This window comes from Drosophila yakuba, chromosome 2L, assembly GCF_016746365.2.
Source record: "Drosophila yakuba strain Tai18E2 chromosome 2L, Prin_Dyak_Tai18E2_2.1, whole genome shotgun sequence".
Lineage (NCBI taxonomy): Eukaryota > Metazoa > Arthropoda > Insecta > Diptera > Drosophilidae > Drosophila > Drosophila yakuba.
The window spans coordinates 10,755,108-10,775,543 of NC_052527.2; the positions used below are offsets into that span (position 1 = coordinate 10,755,108).

At 40.2% G+C, this 20,436-nt stretch overlaps 1 protein-coding gene across 1 annotated transcript in view; it reads right to left on the minus strand.

Annotated features, from left to right (window-relative positions):
- The window catches only part of LOC6527399 (protein nubbin), a 44,423-nt gene extending 24,202 nt beyond the window's left edge, over positions 1-20,221 (minus strand). The window contains exons 1-2 of the mRNA XM_015198183.3: positions 19,799-20,221; positions 12,998-14,079 (exon numbers count right to left, since the gene is read on the minus strand). Of these exons, the coding sequence (XP_015053669.2) occupies positions 12,998-13,916 (919 nt within the window). The 5' untranslated portion in view covers positions 13,917-14,079; positions 19,799-20,221. The remainder of the gene's footprint in view (positions 1-12,997; positions 14,080-19,798) is intronic.
- Between the last annotated feature and the right edge of the window lie 215 nt (positions 20,222-20,436).

A 20,436-nucleotide genomic window follows, 5' to 3' on the forward strand; every position in this document is an offset into this window, starting at 1 on the left:
GTCTCGGCAAAAGTTCAATTAACGCATGTTCATAGAGGAATAATGCCAGATAAAGTGAGTACAAAGTAAGCAGGGGGGACAGTGGGAGACAAAGCACTTAAGTGCTCAAACAGGCCAGAACGTCTGCTAATCGAAAGACTGAAACAACGAACGTGGATTCGTGAGTGCGGAAATGAAGAGCAGAGGGGGGTAATCATAGCTGGAGCAAGCAATTGGCTTTGCTGCACTGTGGCATATGCAAATTTCCCTATAAATCAGCTGAAATCTATCTACTCAATGCCATATTTCTCCTTCTCCAGCTGTGAACGCGAAATGGAGTTCTCAACTGCAATCGGACCAAAAGCGTTCAATTAGCTGAGCCCGGGGGGTGCCACCAGACACCAGTGGGCTAACATACACTGTAAAAACATATGTTATATATTTTTAAAATATGAAATTTATTTCAGTGTTTCAATAATAGTTCCCACGGTAATCAACTAAATTTAAACTGTTTATACATTTACTTTACCATATATATTTCAAAATCAAGCTTCAAATTCAGAAATAATTCTTTGAAATTATTAGTCAAATTATATATAAATATTTTTTATGTATATGCTAGTTTGTAGTTTAATTGCTGTGCATTTGCATATCTATAATTTCGCCTGTTGTTTTCTTTGTTTTTGCCATTCTATATCGAGCTGCAACTTGCATTTATATTGTCTTTATTGCATCTTAAAGGTGGCACCCCTTCGTCCTACTTCGACTAGGGGCCGCACTTCGGCTGGGGTAATTAGCAAATGTTTAATTATAGTTCACAATTCGCTAGTTGCTCCTTCTTTGCAGTCGCGGCTCTGGGTTCTTTTGGCTTAACTAATTGCACTTGGTGACTCGACTTGTCTGCTGGGCAACTGAGTGAGTTGTGGTCGCTGCTGCCAGGAAACTGACACAATTGCCTGTCAATTGTAATTAGTTTTGCTTTTTGAACATTGCTTGGTGGTGAATGAGAAGAGGTGAAGTCTGAATTCAAGTGCAGTTATCCAGAAGTTGGTCTTTTGTTGGAGGTTTTCCGATGAAAACATAGTCTTTTTTCAGATATATGAAAGCTATGTGCTGAAGATAAAGATTTTTAATAAAATGTTTGTTGTTTGTTTGCCATTGCTAAAAAGCCATCTAGCGTTGAGTAGATGCACCACAAATAGGGGTGAGCTCTCCTCCAATTGGAGGTACACAAATTACCAACAGATTGAAGATGCTTCTTATTAGAAATGCTAGGGGTGCAAAAAAAGCCTTCTTGCTAACAATAATACTCAAATCTGCATGAAATACAAATTTCACAACATCTACAGACAAATCGATAGAATCTTAAAGAGCAATGACCGCAAATATAAAGTCTGCAAGAGAAATGAACAACAACTCGACCTAGAATATGCATCTAAATATAAATAAAGCGGTAGAGACTCAACAAAAATTGCTTATTGAATACAAAAAACGATATAGTTAAATACCGTTTAGCGGAGAGCAAAAACCTGCGGAAAGTTTCTATTATCCGAAAGCCAAAACAACCAATTCTTCTATTCATAACTATTTTTAACTTGTTTGACTTCTTTACAGAGCTTGTCTGCGGCGTGTCTACGGTTGCAATTGAGGTGCAAAAAAAAAAACGCGAAACAGTTAATAACTTTTTATGGCCGCAACAAAAGCGGGTGTCGTGAATTGGACAAGTTTTGCCGACGCGTCGACCAGGCCAGCACAATGATTCACCGGCCAAGCTGGCGGAGTCCACAATGAAGCGATCTCGTGACAGACAATTGCCGACAGTTGCAGCGACATCTAGCGGCGGCGGCTGCCAAAGTGTTAAATAACAATTACGACTTTATAAAGTCGTTGGTGTCATTGCAAATGTTTATGATGCCGGTTCAGAGATCACACAAGGAGTCCAGCTGCGATCGCATGCAAAACACATTCCCTGGGTGCAAAATATCGCAGAAAACACGAAAAGAGCGACAAAGGTGAGTAAATATTATGGACTGATTAAATACCCTTAATTGGCCAATAAAGATTCACACCACTTATTATTTCGAATTGCTTTACTGCCTTAAATAAATGTATATTTATATTTAAATTATCAATAGTTATTATAAGATTATTCTTTTTCAACCCAACTGCATCAGATAGCCTGAGATACCCTCACAAAAACGCAGTGTATTTCAGATAGCAACAGGTGCAATGCATTGCGCACTAATTAGTTGCACAACAGACCGAAAAAACAACAAAAGATACGCAAATATTTGTTGCTGTTTCTGCTGCCTTCATAACTGAGCCAAACTGAGCCGCGCTTTGTAATTGAGACTTGGTCTTGGAAAAAGAGCTGCGATGTCGATTCAGCATATGTATGTCTGCAGGCGCATAACAGTTTGTCTCGGCAAAAGTTCAATTAACGCATGTTCATAGAGGAATAATGCCAGATAAAGTGAGTACAAAGTAAGCAGGGGGGACAGTGGGAGACAAAGCACTTAAGTGCTCAAACAGGCCAGAACGTCTGCTAATCGAAAGACTGAAACAACGAACGTGGATTCGTGAGTGCGGAAATGAAGAGCAGAGGGGGGTAATCATAGCTGGAGCAAGCAATTGGCTTTGCTGCACTGTGGCATATGCAAATTTCCCTATAAATCAGCTGAAATCTATCTACTCAATGCCATATTTCTCCTTCTCCAGCTGTGAACGCGAAATGGAGTTCTCAACTGCAATCGGACCAAAAGCGTTCAATTAGCTGAGCCCGGGGGGTGCCACCAGACACCAGTGGGCTAACATACACTGTAAAAACATATGTTATATATTTTTAAAATATGAAATTTATTTCAGTGTTTCAATAATAGTTCCCACGGTAATCAACTAAATTTAAACTGTTTATACATTTACTTTACCATATATATTTCAAAATCAAGCTTCAAATTCAGAAATAATTCTTTGAAATTATTAGTCAAATTATATATAAATATTTTTTATGTATATGCTAGTTTGTAGTTTAATTGCTGTGCATTTGCATATCTATAATTTCGCCTGTTGTTTTCTTTGTTTTTGCCATTCTATATCGAGCTGCAACTTGCATTTATATTGTCTTTATTGCATCTTAAAGGTGGCACCCCTTCGTCCTACTTCGACTAGGGGCCGCACTTCGGCTGGGGTAATTAGCAAATGTTTAATTATAGTTCACAATTCGCTAGTTGCTCCTTCTTTGCAGTCGCGGCTCTGGGTTCTTTTGGCTTAACTAATTGCACTTGGTGACTCGACTTGTCTGCTGGGCAACTGAGTGAGTTGTGGTCGCTGCTGCCAGGAAACTGACACAATTGCCTGTCAATTGTAATTAGTTTTGCTTTTTGAACATTGCTTGGTGGTGAATGAGAAGAGGTGAAGTCTGAATTCAAGTGCAGTTATCCAGAAGTTGGTCTTTTGTTGGAGGTTTTCCGATGAAAACATAGTCTTTTTTCAGATATATGAAAGCTATGTGCTGAAGATAAAGATTTTTAATAAAATGTTTGTTGTTTGTTTGCCATTGCTAAAAAGCCATCTAGCGTTGAGTAGATGCACCACAAATAGGGGTGAGCTCTCCTCCAATTGGAGGTACACAAATTACCAACAGATTGAAGATGCTTCTTATTAGAAATGCTAGGGGTGCAAAAAAAGCCTTCTTGCTAACAATAATACTCAAATCTGCATGAAATACAAATTTCACAACATCTACAGACAAATCGATAGAATCTTAAAGAGCAATGACCGCAAATATAAAGTCTGCAAGAGAAATGAACAACAACTCGACCTAGAATATGCATCTAAATATAAATAAAGCGGTAGAGACTCAACAAAAATTGCTTATTGAATACAAAAAACGATATAGTTAAATACCGTTTAGCGGAGAGCAAAAACCTGCGGAAAGTTTCTATTATCCGAAAGCCAAAACAACCAATTCTTCTATTCATAACTATTTTTAACTTGTTTGACTTCTTTACAGAGCTTGTCTGCGGCGTGTCTACGGTTGCAATTGAGGTGCAAAAAAAAAAACGCGAAACAGTTAATAACTTTTTATGGCCGCAACAAAAGCGGGTGTCGTGAATTGGACAAGTTTTGCCGACGCGTCGACCAGGCCAGCACAATGATTCACCGGCCAAGCTGGCGGAGTCCACAATGAAGCGATCTCGTGACAGACAATTGCCGACAGTTGCAGCGACATCTAGCGGCGGCGGCTGCCAAAGTGTTAAATAACAATTACGACTTTATAAAGTCGTTGGTGTCATTGCAAATGTTTATGATGCCGGTTCAGAGATCACACAAGGAGTCCAGCTGCCAAGGAAGCTAATTAGTTGAGCAGACAGGCGGGGGCAATATGGCATAGTGTATATGCACATACATATATATATATATATGTATATATATATAGAAAATACAGAAAAGGGAAGGAATCCGAGGGTTTACCAAAACTAATTTCAGATATGCATCGGCCGATGTTGCGAGTTGCTGCCACGGCTGCTGCAGCACGCCCTCCATCTCCATCTCCATTGTGGCCAAGAGGTCGCTTCTGTTGGACCAAAAGATCCCGGCCCAAAAGAGCTGAGTGGCCGTGGCCTGAACCTGCCCGGCTCTTTCGGCTTGAATTAAAACCAATCACAGCAACATGCAAAAAGAATCTGCAGCAACATGTTGCTCGTGTGCATGTACACACAGCAGCGGTCAATCAAATAGCAGCCAGGATTATAAACGGTTATAAACGATTTTTGGGTTATCAGAAAATATAAAAATTTAAATTAAATATAAAATCAAATGGTAAATGCTACATTTTCTTCTTGGAGAATTTATTGTTTTTAATTTTATAAAATAAGGATCAAGAGTATTTCAAAAAGCTAATGTAGCAAATACTACTAAAATGTGGCAAAATTATAAATAAATTATCTGTTAAAGTTCAGATGTCTAAGTTTATTATAATTCGTTAGCATTTTTAAACCCACAAATTAGCGCAAATGGAAAGAAATATGTAGAAGTATTAATAAAATCATAAAAATAAGGAACAAATATATTCATATCGTTCGGTTGCTATTATCTTGAATGCACCTGTTGCTATATATAGAGTGGATCTCTTTTGGCTCAGCGTAAAAGTTATATACAAAAGTAATATTCGTCATAATCATAATGATAGGCTTTCAGAGCTGCAGCAGCAGCAGCCGCCATGGCAGTTGATTATGATGATGACTCGCGTCCTTTTTTCTCGCAGCCACAGCAGCAACAACTCACAAAGTAGCCGCAGTAAGCAGGGGGTGGGGCGGGGATCCAAGCGGATCCAAGGGGATCCAAAGGGGGAGGCACTGCGGCAATTCCAAGTCGTCAGTCTTACGTACGACGTCCGCACGATCCATGCAAATTAAATGAAACGTACGAAAGGCGCAAGCAGCAAAAAGTTCCCATGACTTTGGCAATGGATGATCGGTTCAGGTTCGCTCGGCAGGGTGGGGAAGGGTGATGTGCGGAGGGGGATGGGGAGTGGGGGGGTCTGTGGCAACTGGCAGAGCGGGATGCAGTCGGGCACAGGTCCAACCTGCGGCCTCGTTGCACATCGTACGCTCCTTTAGCTGCACCTCATTTTCCCATTCATTCCATTCAATTCCCATGCGTTGTTGCCCAGCAACAAGAAAAATGGCTTTTCGCGCAATATGATCGATATTTATGTCGAAAAAATAGCAGTATAAGTTATTATAAAAAAAATAAACAACGTTTTTTATATTAAGGATTCAAAAACCTTAAGTTTAAAATTAAGCTTTAAGAAATGTAATGGTGAAATTAAAGTTGGTAATGATCTTTAAATGCCTGCCAAAAGATTCGAGCTACTTCTCAAGATTAATAATATTATTAAACTCCGAATCACCAATCATTTAATTGAAAATGGTAAGCTTGTGCACTTTTGTGTTATTGATTTCTCGTTAGAGATTTTTGGCAAACCGATTAGTGGTTGATTTTTCTTAGAAATAATAAAGTGCGTGCGATAATTTGGTCTAGGTTTTTGTGACGATAAGGTTTTTGGAATTAAGAATTCATGGAAATATGATCGCGAGGAAATAATAAAAAATTATCATTAACTTATTGATGACACAACAAATGTTCGCCTTTAGTAGGAGCACCTTGGACGATTGATTAATTAATTTACAGGTCGGAAAACAGCTGAACTGGCGCTCCCTTGGCATACAAAGTGTGGTCAAAACACTTAACCCAAACGAAAGCGAAAACAGCGCCGAGGACGACTGACTCGAACGTCAACTTGAAAATGTGTTGAAAAGTAATAAAAATGTTGGCACAATTTTATAACCGCAAGAGCTTCAGATGAGCACAACTTTTGCATCGAGGGGGAGAAAAAACTGGCGTTAAACTGGGGACCATAAAAGTCGGCGTCATGGGGAGAATGAATAGTAGACTGAAGAGCGAAGACTGTAGACTAAAGACTGAAGACTGAAGACTCCTCTTCGGCGCCTGCTAAAGACCAAAGACTAAAGACTCTGAAGGTCAGTCATGAGCGATTTGAAAGGACTTTGCCGCCAGCGGAGTGTTTGGCTCCCTGAATGAGATTTCCTGAATTATGAATTCAAAATTAATACCGGGAACTGTCTAAGCAATCGCTACCGAAGACCCAGCTCCTTGTGGCGACCATTAATCTTACCGTATCGGACAAATTGTTTTGTATTTCGCTCTGCCAACGCAGGTAGGTCCTGTTTAGGACTCGATTCTGGTTGTGGTTCCTGCTCTTTTCTGGCCCAGATCGAAACTCAATTTGCGGGCTAACTGTAAAAGAGGTTGCCGTCTAACGCCCCCCGGCCGAAAGGAACTTGGTTAATTGTGTTCCCAGGAAACTCCGACCAGGCCACAAAGCTAATTTGCCTACGAAATGTTGTCGGGATCTTTGGGTAAAGTCAATTAATTTTTGGCACAGCGAAGAACAGTGGTTCGTGGTTGATGAAACGTATACCTATTTTCCTGGGGTGTGGCTTTTCAAAAATAATATTTATAATTAGTTTTCAATCGCGAGAATAGAATAGAGTTCAAGAAAACAACAAAAATCTTTTACTTCAGCACCAAAATTGAATGGGAATTAAGTCCTCATTTCGCCATAAAATTTTTGATCATAATTTCATAATCCTTATAGATCGGTGTAAGCAAAATGTAAATGGCCTCAATTATAATGCCCCAACCACTGTTGCAGCGGCAACAATTTGACCCAAAACTCTTTCACCCTTTTCTCGCCAGGCTGGCGGATAATTTGAGCACATTTTCAGAGAAGAACATATCCGCTGACCCGCGGGATCCGCGGTTCTGACTCCCTTTAATGGGTCTGCAATTTTCATATGACAAGCCAGGCGAGATGCTCGAGCAATTTGAATCCGCAGATCCTCGGAGACCCGAAGACTTTAAATTATGATTAAGTATGATCATCTGGTACTCTCACATGGCCCCAATGTCTTATACATATGCTGAGCAATAATAAAAAGCGGAAATGCTAATGATAGGGTTTCGCAGTTCGAACACTGAGTGAGCAGGGAGCTCCCCCAGTCCTCCCTCAAAACATATCCTTTCTGGCCAAAACCAAAAAGCTCACGTTCCACACTCGAAAATGAAACAAATTTATAGTTCTTATTCCTTTGTCCCTGGCTCTTTGAAATTATTATTTATGCATATAATTTGACCAGCTGCCCTTTTTTTTTTGTGCGCGGCTTTTCTGCGGAAAGAGTCGTTGATGGATTTTTATGAGCAGACGTCCCCCGCTGAACGGCAAAACGTAGGCAAATTTCCACACGGCCACAAAAGCGAAATAAAATATCACGTCTCAACTTTATTATGGCTAATTGGAGGTGAAGTCTGCGGCGGTGCAAATTAAATCGCCGACTGCGAGGCCCACGAGGCGTATGAGTTACGATGCGCTCAGTTCGCTGGAAATTCAGCGGCTTGCGTTCTAAAGAAGGCGCCAGGATGCAGGCTTCTCCGGCTTCTCCGGCTGCATTGCTCAATTCAAACAGAACGTAGCACAAATTTACCATTTTTTATGGTAAACACATCGAGGAGCAACTCCGTTCTGCTCTTTTCGGTTGGATTGGGTTCGGTTTGGTTTGGTTAATTCGCATACTGGCCATTGGCCATTGGCCAGCAATCAAACTAAGTTAACTGCCCAAACGTGCTGGAAGAGCTTTCGATTCGATTCGAATGGAATAGAATGCAGTTTTATTGAAATTTTTAAATGCCATGCAAAGAGGGTAAATTCGTGCTCGGAGTTTTCCCAAGAGAGGTTTTTTGCATAGGAAAAACCACGTTAAAACATATGTAATATCAGCAGATACAGACTATATACAACGGAGTTTAACTGTATGTAATTACGTAGTAAGTCACACCTTCTTAGGAAGTTGCATGGTAAGCTATGCACTTAAGGTCTTAGGCAAAGATTAGCAATTGAAAATTTTTGCTAAGCCGACTTAACCAACATTTACCATAATTGCGTATTTTATTACCCACCCATTGACATAAACATACGTATGGCCAAAGGAAATAGGCTCCCACACACATAAATTTCGGTGCAAAAAATTATTATCTGCACCCATCGAAACATATTTGCTTAAGTTCAGCCCAAAAAGACGCTGCCCAAAAACGAAGAACACAAAATTCGAAGTAAAGCCAAAGACAAAAGAGGCTTTCCCACAAAACAAATTCCCATGGCCCAATGGCTAAGCATGCATAATTTTAATTTATTTGTAGCAGCAGCAACAACAACAGCCAACTGGCCAACTAATAAAAGTAAAAAGCAAAACCTGAGCAGTCAAAAGTGAGGCAAAAGCAGCAAAAGCAGCAAAATCCAGGCAAAACACTGAAGCCGGGGCCAAGGAATATTTATGGAAATACCTTCGGGGCGGAGCTCCCGAATTGCGAAAACGTTGATCAAATTTTGCCAGATAAGCGACGACGACGACGACGACGAAGACGAGCGTGGATGATGATGGTGATGGTTATGCTTATGGTTGTGGTCCAAAACACAGAGCTTGGGGATGTGAGCGTGACCGGAGCATATTGCAATTGAGCCTGGCTTAAGCAGGTGCAACAGTCAATCGAAGGAAATTAGGAAACGGTGATGGGGTAATGGAAATCTGAACGAAAGCCTAATACTTTTTAAAGTGTTTTAACACATTTTTAAATGCCTTTGGATCCATTAAATGGTAAATTAAGTGGAACACATATGCCTTTTGATCTAATTTATGTTCTACCTTAGATTTACTTGAAATGGGTTGAGCGCATGGTCACACTGTGCCTCACATAGTTCTTGGGCACACTACTACATGCTTTAAAAATAAACTTGGTCACATTTTAAGAGGATGCCTACGTGACTCACGCACCCATATCGAAGCCATCAAGCTCATATGCATGTCGAGGTCTCCGAGTCATCAGCCAAAGGAGTAGGAGGAGTGGAGTGGAGTGGACAGGGGGATTGGCGATGGGGGTTTGGGGATGGGCTGGAGGAGGCTGTGACTACGGCTGCGGCTGCCTTACAACGTCATCAGTTTTCGAAGGCGTTGCCAAAGAGCAACCGCTGCGGCGACTGTGGGAACTGATATTGCATGCTGCACACATACAACTCACCGCGAGTGTGGTACGTTTTAGTAACTCCCCTCCAGAACCGATATCGTGCCTCTGAAATCTGCATTCGAGCCTCGGACGAAGCCGCAACTCGTTTGCATTTCTTATTTCTTTCAGCCCTCGTCAGATTGGCTGGCGTAATCTGTTTTAACTTGAAACTCGAACTCGAAACTCCAACCTGCAATGGTTGTGGTTGTGGATGTGCGCAGGCCCTCTGCGCTTTTGACGGTAGTCGTGCTTTGGTTATAAAAATTGAAGCCGCCATTAAATTCTGACAGTTGTCAGCTCTCGCGGTTTTGGTTTTGGGTTCGGGTTCGGTTTCTGTTTCGTTCGAGCAGTCAAGTTAAGTAGTTAGAGGAGCACTCTGGATCCACTAGATCTGCTGTGCTTAATGGCTGCTGTACTTGGCCAAATGGCTGATGATCGCCGTGGCCGGGGATTTGGTTATATGGCAATGATGGCCAAGAAGCCGCAGAACGTTTCTCCCAGCAATTTGCAACTCCAACTACTTCAACTGCCTAACTGGGCATTTAGCCGGTAATAGTTTTGCAGCCTAATGGTCTAATGGCCTAATGGGATAACGAATTGAACTTTAATGCCCCAGCCAGCCAGCTTATCGAAATTGTCTACTTCGCTTGCGAAGAGCTTTCTGAATGCGGAATCAGCCATAAATTACATTTGATTGATGATTCTGATAGGCGGTCGCCGGGTCTATTTTAATAAAATTAATAAATCATCAGTTTAGTTCAGAGGGTGATCCCTTATAGGCATTTTGATAGTATCAGCTTAAAATTATGCATACTCGTTGAGTTTAAACTTATCAATTTAAATAAATAACTTACTAATCTTACTTAAGGAGTAATGGCGCTTAAGTAATAAACCAAGTGCAAACACCTGTTGCGAAATTAATTCGTTTCTGATAATAAAATTCAAATTATTATAATTGTTTTACGGCATTAAATTGATATGATTCGAGACAAGGTAAGCAAAAAGGCTCAGTAATTAAAAGTACAACTTTTAAGTTTAACAAAGCAGTTGTTTTAAGCAAAACGTTAAGAATTATGCAATAAATATGTATATTCACTAAAATATATCCCAAGCAAGGTAAGTTGAGTGAAAAATCCATCATAAACTTAAATCGCCTCTTTCAAATGAATATTTTGAATAATCCCAGCTTTTTAGCGTTACGTGATCCACAGCTGCAACTTCTTTTGTGAGCTTTTCAGGTAGCAATCAGAGCTATCAGTCAACTGCCTGCAGCCTGATGAGTTCAAATTGCTACTGCACTCGCCCCGGACACGAACTCATCTCCATTTATCACTTTCAATAATAATCAAAAGCCATCAAAGGCCGTTGAATGAAACCGAAAAAAAAAGGCGTCAGGGGCCTCCGAAAGATCCACACAATAGCTGACAGACTGCAATCAAGGTGAAGTGAACAAAAGAAGCTGGCTGCCAGAAGAATTCCCGGCCGATGGGGTTATTAAAAAAGAATTTGCATAAAAGACAAACCGGGGCACGAGTGCTCCAACTCTCCCAAAGCACAAACCACAAGGATTAAGCAATAAATAACTGAGAACGGCAAACGAAGTGGTTAATTTTCTATGAAATTATATTCAAATTAGTTTGATGTTGCCGTCTCCACTCGGCAAAAGGCTCCAAACGGTTGTACAAATGGCATAATTATGGGATAGACACAAAGCACTTTGAGATCACTTCGAGGGCACTTGAAATTATGCTAAAATGCCAAACGGGGAGGAGGTGTGATCCCATCCCAGATGGGATGGTGGCACTGCTGCCACAGGTACGACGGCCTTTACACAGAGGCTTGACTGTGGCTCAGCTCATCAATTATCCACGTGCTTACAGGGGCTGGCAATTTGTTAGATGTCTAGGCGGTGGGCTGGCCCAGAGGGTCGGAGGGGGGGTTCGTTTTTGACACCTCTGACGTGATTATAACACTTTTATGGCCAGTTATTAATGATTTTCATATTCAATAGAACCGGGCAGAGCAGGAAAAGATGTCTACGCATACGGATATGGCTCTGAAAATCATATAAACAGATGTACCTCAATATAACAAAATAATAAATAAACACTTTTAATTGATATGGATATGGCTCTGAAAATCATTTAAACAGATGTACCTCAATATAATAAAATAATAAATAAAAACTTTTAATTGAAACTAAAGTTAATATTTCTCTTAGACAATTGTTAACTTTTTCTGCCCATAAAAAGCGCATGCTAATGAATTCCCAGTCTGATTCCCTAATTAATGAGAGCACATTACCCTAAAGGCTTTTAGCTGTTTTACATAATTCGAGTAAAAAAAACATAATTTAATTGCCCGACATGCGATTTCGTTTCCTGAGCTGTGAGGCCATGTAAATTTCCGCAGACCGAGACATTTATCAGGCGAGCAGATATTCAAAACTTGACCATCGCTGAATATTATTCATTCCGGTTTGCTCCCAAACACGTCAACTGGTGGTGGCCTAAACCAACAATAATATTCTTATATCTACGAATATTGCGTGCAGACTACAGACGATTTTGTGCAGAGCAAACTGAAAAGACACAAAAAACAGAAAAAGCAGAAAAAACTGAAAAAAAAAAAAGGGAAACAGAAGTCGACGATTGGCTGATGAGAGGGCGCTGCGATGATGTTAATGTTGCGCCTGATGATGATGTTTAAGAGGTTTTGGGCTTGGGTTTGGGTTTTGGCCAGGTCTCAGGCTCTGATCTTGGGATCTGCGGAGGTGGAAGGTGCGGAAGTGCAGTGCAGCAAACGTGTCTGCTGATGAGGCTAATGATATGAAAATGAGTTCGGCCAAAGATGACACGAAAGTGTGAGCGAGCAGCCATGCCATATAGCATATAGCATAATCATTTCATTTTATGAATGAAATAAAGGCCGCATAATAAATCAAAAGACACACACGTTGCCAAAACGGAGTTGAGAGGTGGATCGAAACGGAGCAGACTCAAAACGAAGCGTGATCGGGACAGGAAATGGAAATGAGCTTGCATTCTGGAAGCAGCGAGGGTTAACCGAAGGATATGCTCAAAAAACCATAGAGGTTCAGTGGGAGATTGATGTGTGAAATGGGGATTTTCAACAATTATTTATATACCTTAAATGTGACAATTAAATAGAATCTTTCGTTTGAGAAATACCCTAGTAAAGCGTCTTGCGAGGGGAATATACATGTGACAGAAATGTTAGAAGACAAGTTTAATATTATTCATTCTTTAATCGAATCCTCTCATGTCTCATGTATGTTTTAACTACTTAAAAACTATTTAGCCTCCTCTCGCTTGCTGCTGCAGCTGCCAAAATAATCATAAAACATCAAACTTACCGCCTGCATTTTGCATGTGGTCGCCGATGTTGCTGTCGTCATCATCATCATCATCATCATCACCGATGTCGTCGATTGTTGCTGCCGCTTGTGTTGCTGTTGGCGCCTGCAACGTTGTCGCTGCTGCAGGACTTGTTGCGGCTGCTGCTGCTGCTGCAGTTGCTGCTCCTGATGCAGTTGTCGCTGCTGTTGTTGGTGCTGCTGTTGCCGTTGCCATTGTTGCCTCGGGCAGGGCATCATTTTGCTGTAATGCGACTAATGAGGCGGCAAAATTGACGTGTTGCTGCGGCGTGAAGCTGAAGACCGATGTTGCTGCCACTGATTGAGTTGTTGGCTCGCTTTTAATTGTTGCTGCTGGCTGTTGTTGCTGCTGCTGCTGTTGTTGCTGCTGCTGCTGCCAGTACTCTGCTGCAATCAAGTGCTGCAGGCTGTGCGTAGGCAAATGCTGGCCAAACAGATTGCTCAGATGTTGCAGCGGCGAACTGCTGGCCACATGTTGCTGCAGGAGCTGTTGCTGCAGCAGCAACTGCTGCTGCTGTTGCTGTTGCAGATGATGATGTTGCTGCTGCTGGTGCTGGTGCTGCTGCTGCGACTGCTGATGATGGTGATGGTGATGATGACGATGGCTGTGATGCGGATGATGATACAGCAGTGTGGATGCTGAAACGCCTTCGGTGGCCTCGCCATTGATTTTGTATTTCGATGTTGTTGTCGGCGTTGACATTGTTAGTGCTTCCGCTGCGAACAGCTGTCGCTGCTTGTTGCTGCTGCGCCTGTTGTTGCTACTGCTGCAATTGTTGCTGCCCCGATTTGTATTGCAATGGCTTTTGTATTCAAGTAACATGCCGTTGTTGCTAGCAACACGCTGCTGCCGTTGCTGAAGTTGCTGCTGATAGTAGTTTGCTAGCAACAATGGCATAATCAGTGTTTACGGCTAACTGTGCCAACAGCAGCAACAGCATAGAGCACATAGGTAATCACTCTCCGCAGCAGATAGCAGTTGAAAACGGTTCTCGAAAAACACCTCAGGAACCTTGATTAGAGCCGATAGCCGCAAGTTGGTCAAGTGGACGAAGGCTGGTCTGTAATTAGCCAAAGAAGATTAATTAGCCATAAAGGGTGTGACGCGGGGGGTGCGGGGGCGGACATATGGGAGTGTCATAAATTATGGCAAAGCAATTGTCATGGTAATAAATAAATTTACAAAAATATAATTCGAGCCAAAAGGAAATTCTAGGCGAGCCAAAAGCACCAACAATTAGAAATTCAAAGAGCTCAAATCGCATTTTCAGCTTAGAAGACGAGCAGCGAAGAAAACTCATTTATGCAAACTCATCACTCCGCACGCAAAGTATGATGGACATGTGAACCTGTTTATCTGCAGGTTGAAAGCCCTTCTTCTTTTCTACTTCTTTGTCATTTTAATTAGTTCAATTTTTGGTTTATGTGCTTTTCCTAAATCTGTCCATTGCCTTGGAATTTCACTCGGCGACAAGCCATCTTAACATGACAAGGCCGAAAATTAAAATTTAGAAACGCCAACTCATTCTTACTTTTGCTTAGCTTATCAGCCCACTGCAGATGGGAGGGATGAAGAAGGTGGCCCAAACAGTTGACAAAGTCTGTCAACGGTAGCGGCAATCGAACTGAATATTCATAATCGCCAGCCGCAGGTACAAATAGCTGGGTACTCTGCACTGAAAAGCAAATAACTACCAAAACGAATGAAGTTCATTTTAAAAGAATGTATTGAGCTATTATCATTTATTTAATTGCCAAACTATTGTTTAAGGATGTGTTTAAGTGGCTATTGATATTCGTCTGCTTTGTAAATCTAAAGCCTCAATTTAAGCTCTTGGATTTATATTCAAAAATCACTTTTAATGAATCAAAACCATTTATGAAAACAAGTAAAATGAAGAATGATTTTTCTTTTAAATCCAGTATGATGGTCACCCAATTTTCTGTCAGTGCAGCAGTTGATATTTACAAGCTCTCCAACGCATTCGACGTATTAAATTCCCCAACCACAACAGAGATACCCGTACAGACTTCGATCTTGGCATCGTAATTACAAGTCATCTACCCGATGTTTTTGACCATTTAAGCCACAAAAGCAGAAGCAGACCAAGTTGAATAGACGGAACAGTAGCCATGTTGGCGGCGGGGCCAAATCGCATAGAAATAAAATAATAATCAGACAATAAGCACCGACAGATACAAATTTTCATTCATACAGTGGGCCTAAACACGCATAATTGCTAATGCCATTTAAATGTGCGTACAGAGGGCAACACTTTGTTAGCCCAAGTCATGTTCTATTATTAAAGTCGAAGGGGTTTTCTCAGTTCCCAATCCCGATCTAGATCCGAGTGCAGCGGAAATGTGGAAAGTGACGCGGCCGATTTCTCTCCTCCCCATTGTTAAATATTTAACAACATTTAACCCTATAAGCGTATAACGAAACTTATTTGGTGTCTAATGGGAACGAACTGTTTGTCTGGAAGGTTTACAGTTTAAGCGGGGAAAACCTCAGTCCATAAGATAGAAATATGTATATACAAATATATAATTGTTAAATATATAAGGTAAAACTATATCGCAATGCTCAGAAACTCAACTTCTTATACTGCGCTTCCTTCAGTCAAAACAAGTAAATAACTACAGACTTTTACAATTATAATTACTTTAATAATGTATATAAATATAAATATAAGACAACCGTAACTGCTTAAAATATCAGATGAAGTCAGAGCTCACTTTAATTTCAATCATGTCATAGCCGTAGCCGTAGATACTTTGAATCGTAAATTCATAGCAAATATTTCGGTGACACACGATCCATAGTTGTATGTAGATAGTGATAAGCTGCGTGGAACAGGTCTACATATGGGCATGAAAATGACCTTTACCCAAGTGTGACAATGCCTTGGCACTCATTATGGGTGGGTCTGCACCACCTCTTCTGAAATATGTACATTTCGCGCGAATATTTATTTATTTACTTTTGCCTGCCTAGCTAATCAATTTCAGCGGAGGGCTTAGCAAAGTCAGAAATATGTGGATAAATTCGTACAAAAATTGACAATTAATAGAAGCGTATTTTTAACTCGCGGACTTAAAGTGCTAATAGAAGTTTAGTGGCAAGTCCATGTGTATTGGCGGAATTTACAAAATTAATTACATTTAATGCGTAACCAAATAGAAGAGGTCCCCCATCGATTTCTGTCACCACTCTCATATCGAAGGGGGTCTGAATATTCCCCATTTATGAATAATGGGGCGCCATTCGTAAAGTGCCAAAGGTAGATTTCCAGCGGCTCAAGTTGGCTTAGCTCTGCTCCACAAGAAAACAAAATAGCCACCGAATATTCAACACTAAATGAAACAATTTGTGACTTAGCAACTAAGACAAATTAACCCCATTGCAGCTCAATATTAATTAGCAACACTTTACCGATTGCCTTGTCGCCTCGCCGAAGCCCCAAATTTTTAATTCTAAACAAATTATTTGTCTTTCTATCTAGACATCATCATTTCCCCCAGTTGGCACCTGTTTTTGACTCATTTCCATTTCGCAGTATCGACGGGTTCTATCTTGATAACCGTCTGTGTTTGTTAACTAGCCAAGTCTTACTGTAATTGACTAATGAATGGCATTCATTGTTCCTGCTTTTTTAACTTGTGACAAATTTATTTATTATTACTTCGGTTTTTTGTTCTTGTGTCACGTTCAATTGTTATTGCTTTCGATTATTGGCAGACGGGTCCTCAAGAACAGACGTCGATCTAATGGCTATCACGTGGTAATAACTGATCGCCTTATACAAGAAGTCTCAAGTGCGGAACTGAAAAAGGTCAATAAAAGGGGGAAGCACAATATTATAGTTAAGTCAAGATCTATACAACGGGAAGTGTTTCTGGGAATTGCGATATTTGGCTTATACTGAACGTTCCTAGATAAGAATATACATTTACTGATGCAATTATAAAATACAAATATTAGTTTGCTGACTTTGTAAGTTCTGTGCTAGTATGTTGTCTTTTTAATATAATGGAGATTCTAGATTCTAGCGAAAGAATTCAGCTGATTAAACAAGAAAAATATTTTAAAAAAGACACTTGCTAATGAACCAAGTATCAGGTACGTAGCCCTTAACTGCAAGCAATTGGCCACTTGAGGCCAGTTCTATCGCACCGGACCTTGCCTAACCCAAAACCATCGAAACGAAGAATGGAAAACCGGTGCAAACCGATTTCCTAGATTGCGAAATGTGAAACGTGTTAAGCGAAACAAGCCCCCAATGAACTTTGCTCGGACTAAACATCAGCCCATATTTCGAGATTCTAGTTTCTATTGTTTACCCCCGTTGAAAGAATTACGAGTTCCAAGAATTGTGGCACACACTTCAAAGCAGCAAACTCAAGTGAGGAGTGAAGTGACCGGAAGTGGGGGAGCGCAATAAACGAAATCAGGTGAATTTAATAAACTCTAATCACGAGCCTTCAACTTATTTGTTAATTTTGCAAATTATATTTTATTGGCTCACTCCTATCGAAGTTCCGCACAGAGACGATGGTAGTGGGATGGGGGGAAAGGATCCTTTTGACGAATTTGGCTTATCAACCGCAAAGAAATCAATAATTCTTATCAACCATCCGCTGACTCTTTTGGTCGCCAAGTCTCGAGTGATTCATATTTAAATGATATACGGAAATGATGAGTTCGATAAGATTTTCATTTACTGATATCTGGCTTCATTTTACATATGCACTTTCTTAGTTATACAAGAAGGGGTGACTTTAAAGCTATTTTCGGAATGGGTGTCAGAAATATTATATGACAGGTAAAATTCCAATTATTATTTTAGCATGTAATTGAAATTTGGAAGGAAAACAACTTCTAAGAGGTAAAGAAATAAATACATTTCTAGAGCATTTAACTGTCACCTTTGTGGCTTTTGCCATCAAATCGATGCCCATTCAATTGATTAGTTTTTCGGGGCTTGGCCAAAGTTTCATTGTTGAACACGTCGTCGATGATATGCAAAGTGCAGGGGTATGAAGTGACTGGCATGGCACTGGTTCTTGGCTGACTCTATCTCACCTGGAGGTGTCTTATCAGGCCAGAGCAAACAAATTGAACTCATTTTTCTTTTTAAACAACAGCTTCGACGCAATTGTCGACACGGGTCTACACATAGATATAGATACTCCAATAAGACCCAACTCGTCTTGGTCTTGGTCTTGTTGGCCCGGTCGAGCTTAATCAGTTCAGTTTGGCTGGAGGAGCACCGAATATGGTAAATGGGAAAACGCAGTCGAGATAATGCTATGTTAAGAACGGGAACGAGTAGGAAAGGAGCAGGTTCCATGCTTCCATTCCATTTTTATCTAATTAGGCTAAGCAGCCAACGCCACAAACGCTGCACAAATATTTATTATTGTACTGTAAAAATAATCAATCACTCGATCGTTACAGCAAATGGTAATGGTATCTGTACGGCTGTATCTATATACGCCACCCAGATAACGGCATTTGAATAAGAAAAATAAGAAAAAGTAAAACAAGACTGAGTGTCCAACCAAAAGGAAATGCAGCTCCAACTTGTCCACAGGCACTTGAACTCAAAACTGCGGCACACCACAAGTGTTATGCTAATAAAACATATCGAGACCATAGCCTTATCAATAAGGCAACATAATATACTCGTACGCTTGTGTATTGATATGGATATACACATTAAACAAATCGAACGACGGGGTGGTACGATATTTAAAGTGTAAATCGATCGGTTCTTCTTACACTTTGTTTGCCGTATTTATTTATTTCAATTTCAATATTTTTTTTTTCTCGCCCCACGGTTCACCTCAGCGATATTGCGAAAGACATTGGAGTTACAGGTATTCCACTTCAACTTTTGTAAAGTAAACTTTGATGCAGGTTCTGTTTACCTCCGGTCTGAAACCCAAGGCGCCTTCCTTAAAAATGGTTTATACACCCGTATACCCCCCTCTTAAATGGTAAACTTTTGTTTTATTATTAACACTTTCAGTAACCTTGTACCTCTTGAATCTTAAATGGTGGAAAGCCCTAGATTGTCAAACACCATTTACTGCTGCGGGTGGGGGAAAGCCCCTGTAAAAACGCTAAGCAACATAAATTCAAGAATGCTTCATTTATTAAAGCTTGTTCAAGATTGCAGATTAGGATTGTGAAATTCTACACGGCTTTGATTAATTGTATGAATCATGATTAGGGTCCAGGTGGCCTGGGGAACTGTTATCAAAAAAAGTTTCGGATGTCACTTGTTGTAAAATTGTTTAACTTTGTTCAACCTTTTGGAAAAAATGTACGTTATTTAGCAATATAAAAGGCACAAAACTTATTTAATTAAGTTTTAATTAAGAAAAAAGAGAAATTTGATCATACTGTTTCGTAAATTAAGGTAAATAATTATAAAGGCGCCTAAGAATATATAATTATATCTATGACTTTTATATAATATATCTACATCTAATGCCGTTTTGAAATTTGTATAAGTTCTTTGAGAAAACTTTCAAACTTGGAACATTTTATTTTTAAATAACTATTATTTTGAATTATTTTCTTGCACATTTTAACCTAACAAAACAGTATAAACAAATTATTTGCAACTACCTTTCATATAAAACATTTTGTTCAAAAATACTCAATAAATAAAATACAATAAACATCCGATTGTATCCACCTTGTTTTAAATGTAGTTTTATATTTGTTCTATATTTATCATAACTTAATGGAATACTCATGGGATTTACCTCTGTTGCTAAGCTTTTCAGACAACTTTTCAATCTTTGGATACCAAATTCATTTCGTTCAAGTGAATAAGTAATAAGTTATCCTTTTATTATCTGCACAATTGTAGGCACACTTTAAAACTATAAGCGTATAGTTTTTCAATAAACTATGATGTTTCCAAAAGCGGAATTTGCGTCTCATTCGCAGCACGTTTCGATTCGCACAAATGCCGCCGTCAAAACGCAAAAAACTGCGGCACAAAAGAGATCGGAAAAATCGCGACGCGAGAGCGACGAGAATGGGGATTTTTATTAGAGGGGTATCTTCAAAACGAAGCGAATCGTTCGGGATCGTATTGTATCGGCAGAGTAGCGCATGGGATATCGCGGAGGACACAATGTGTTGCCAAAGTCCGGGGAGCGCGCGCACTTGAGCTACAACCACTGAACGCTGAACTCAACTGAGGCGAGCTCGCTGAAAGTATCTTAAAGATGCGCAACGGATCGGCAACTTTAACGGCAGCGGGCTGCAACAAGTTTTTCGCCAAATCCATATAAACAAAAGGCAAATAAACAAACGGCAGTGCACTCAAACAATTGCAATGTGAAGTGTCTCTGTGTGTGCTTTTGCTCGAAGTGTGTGTGACTTTAGGCGCTTG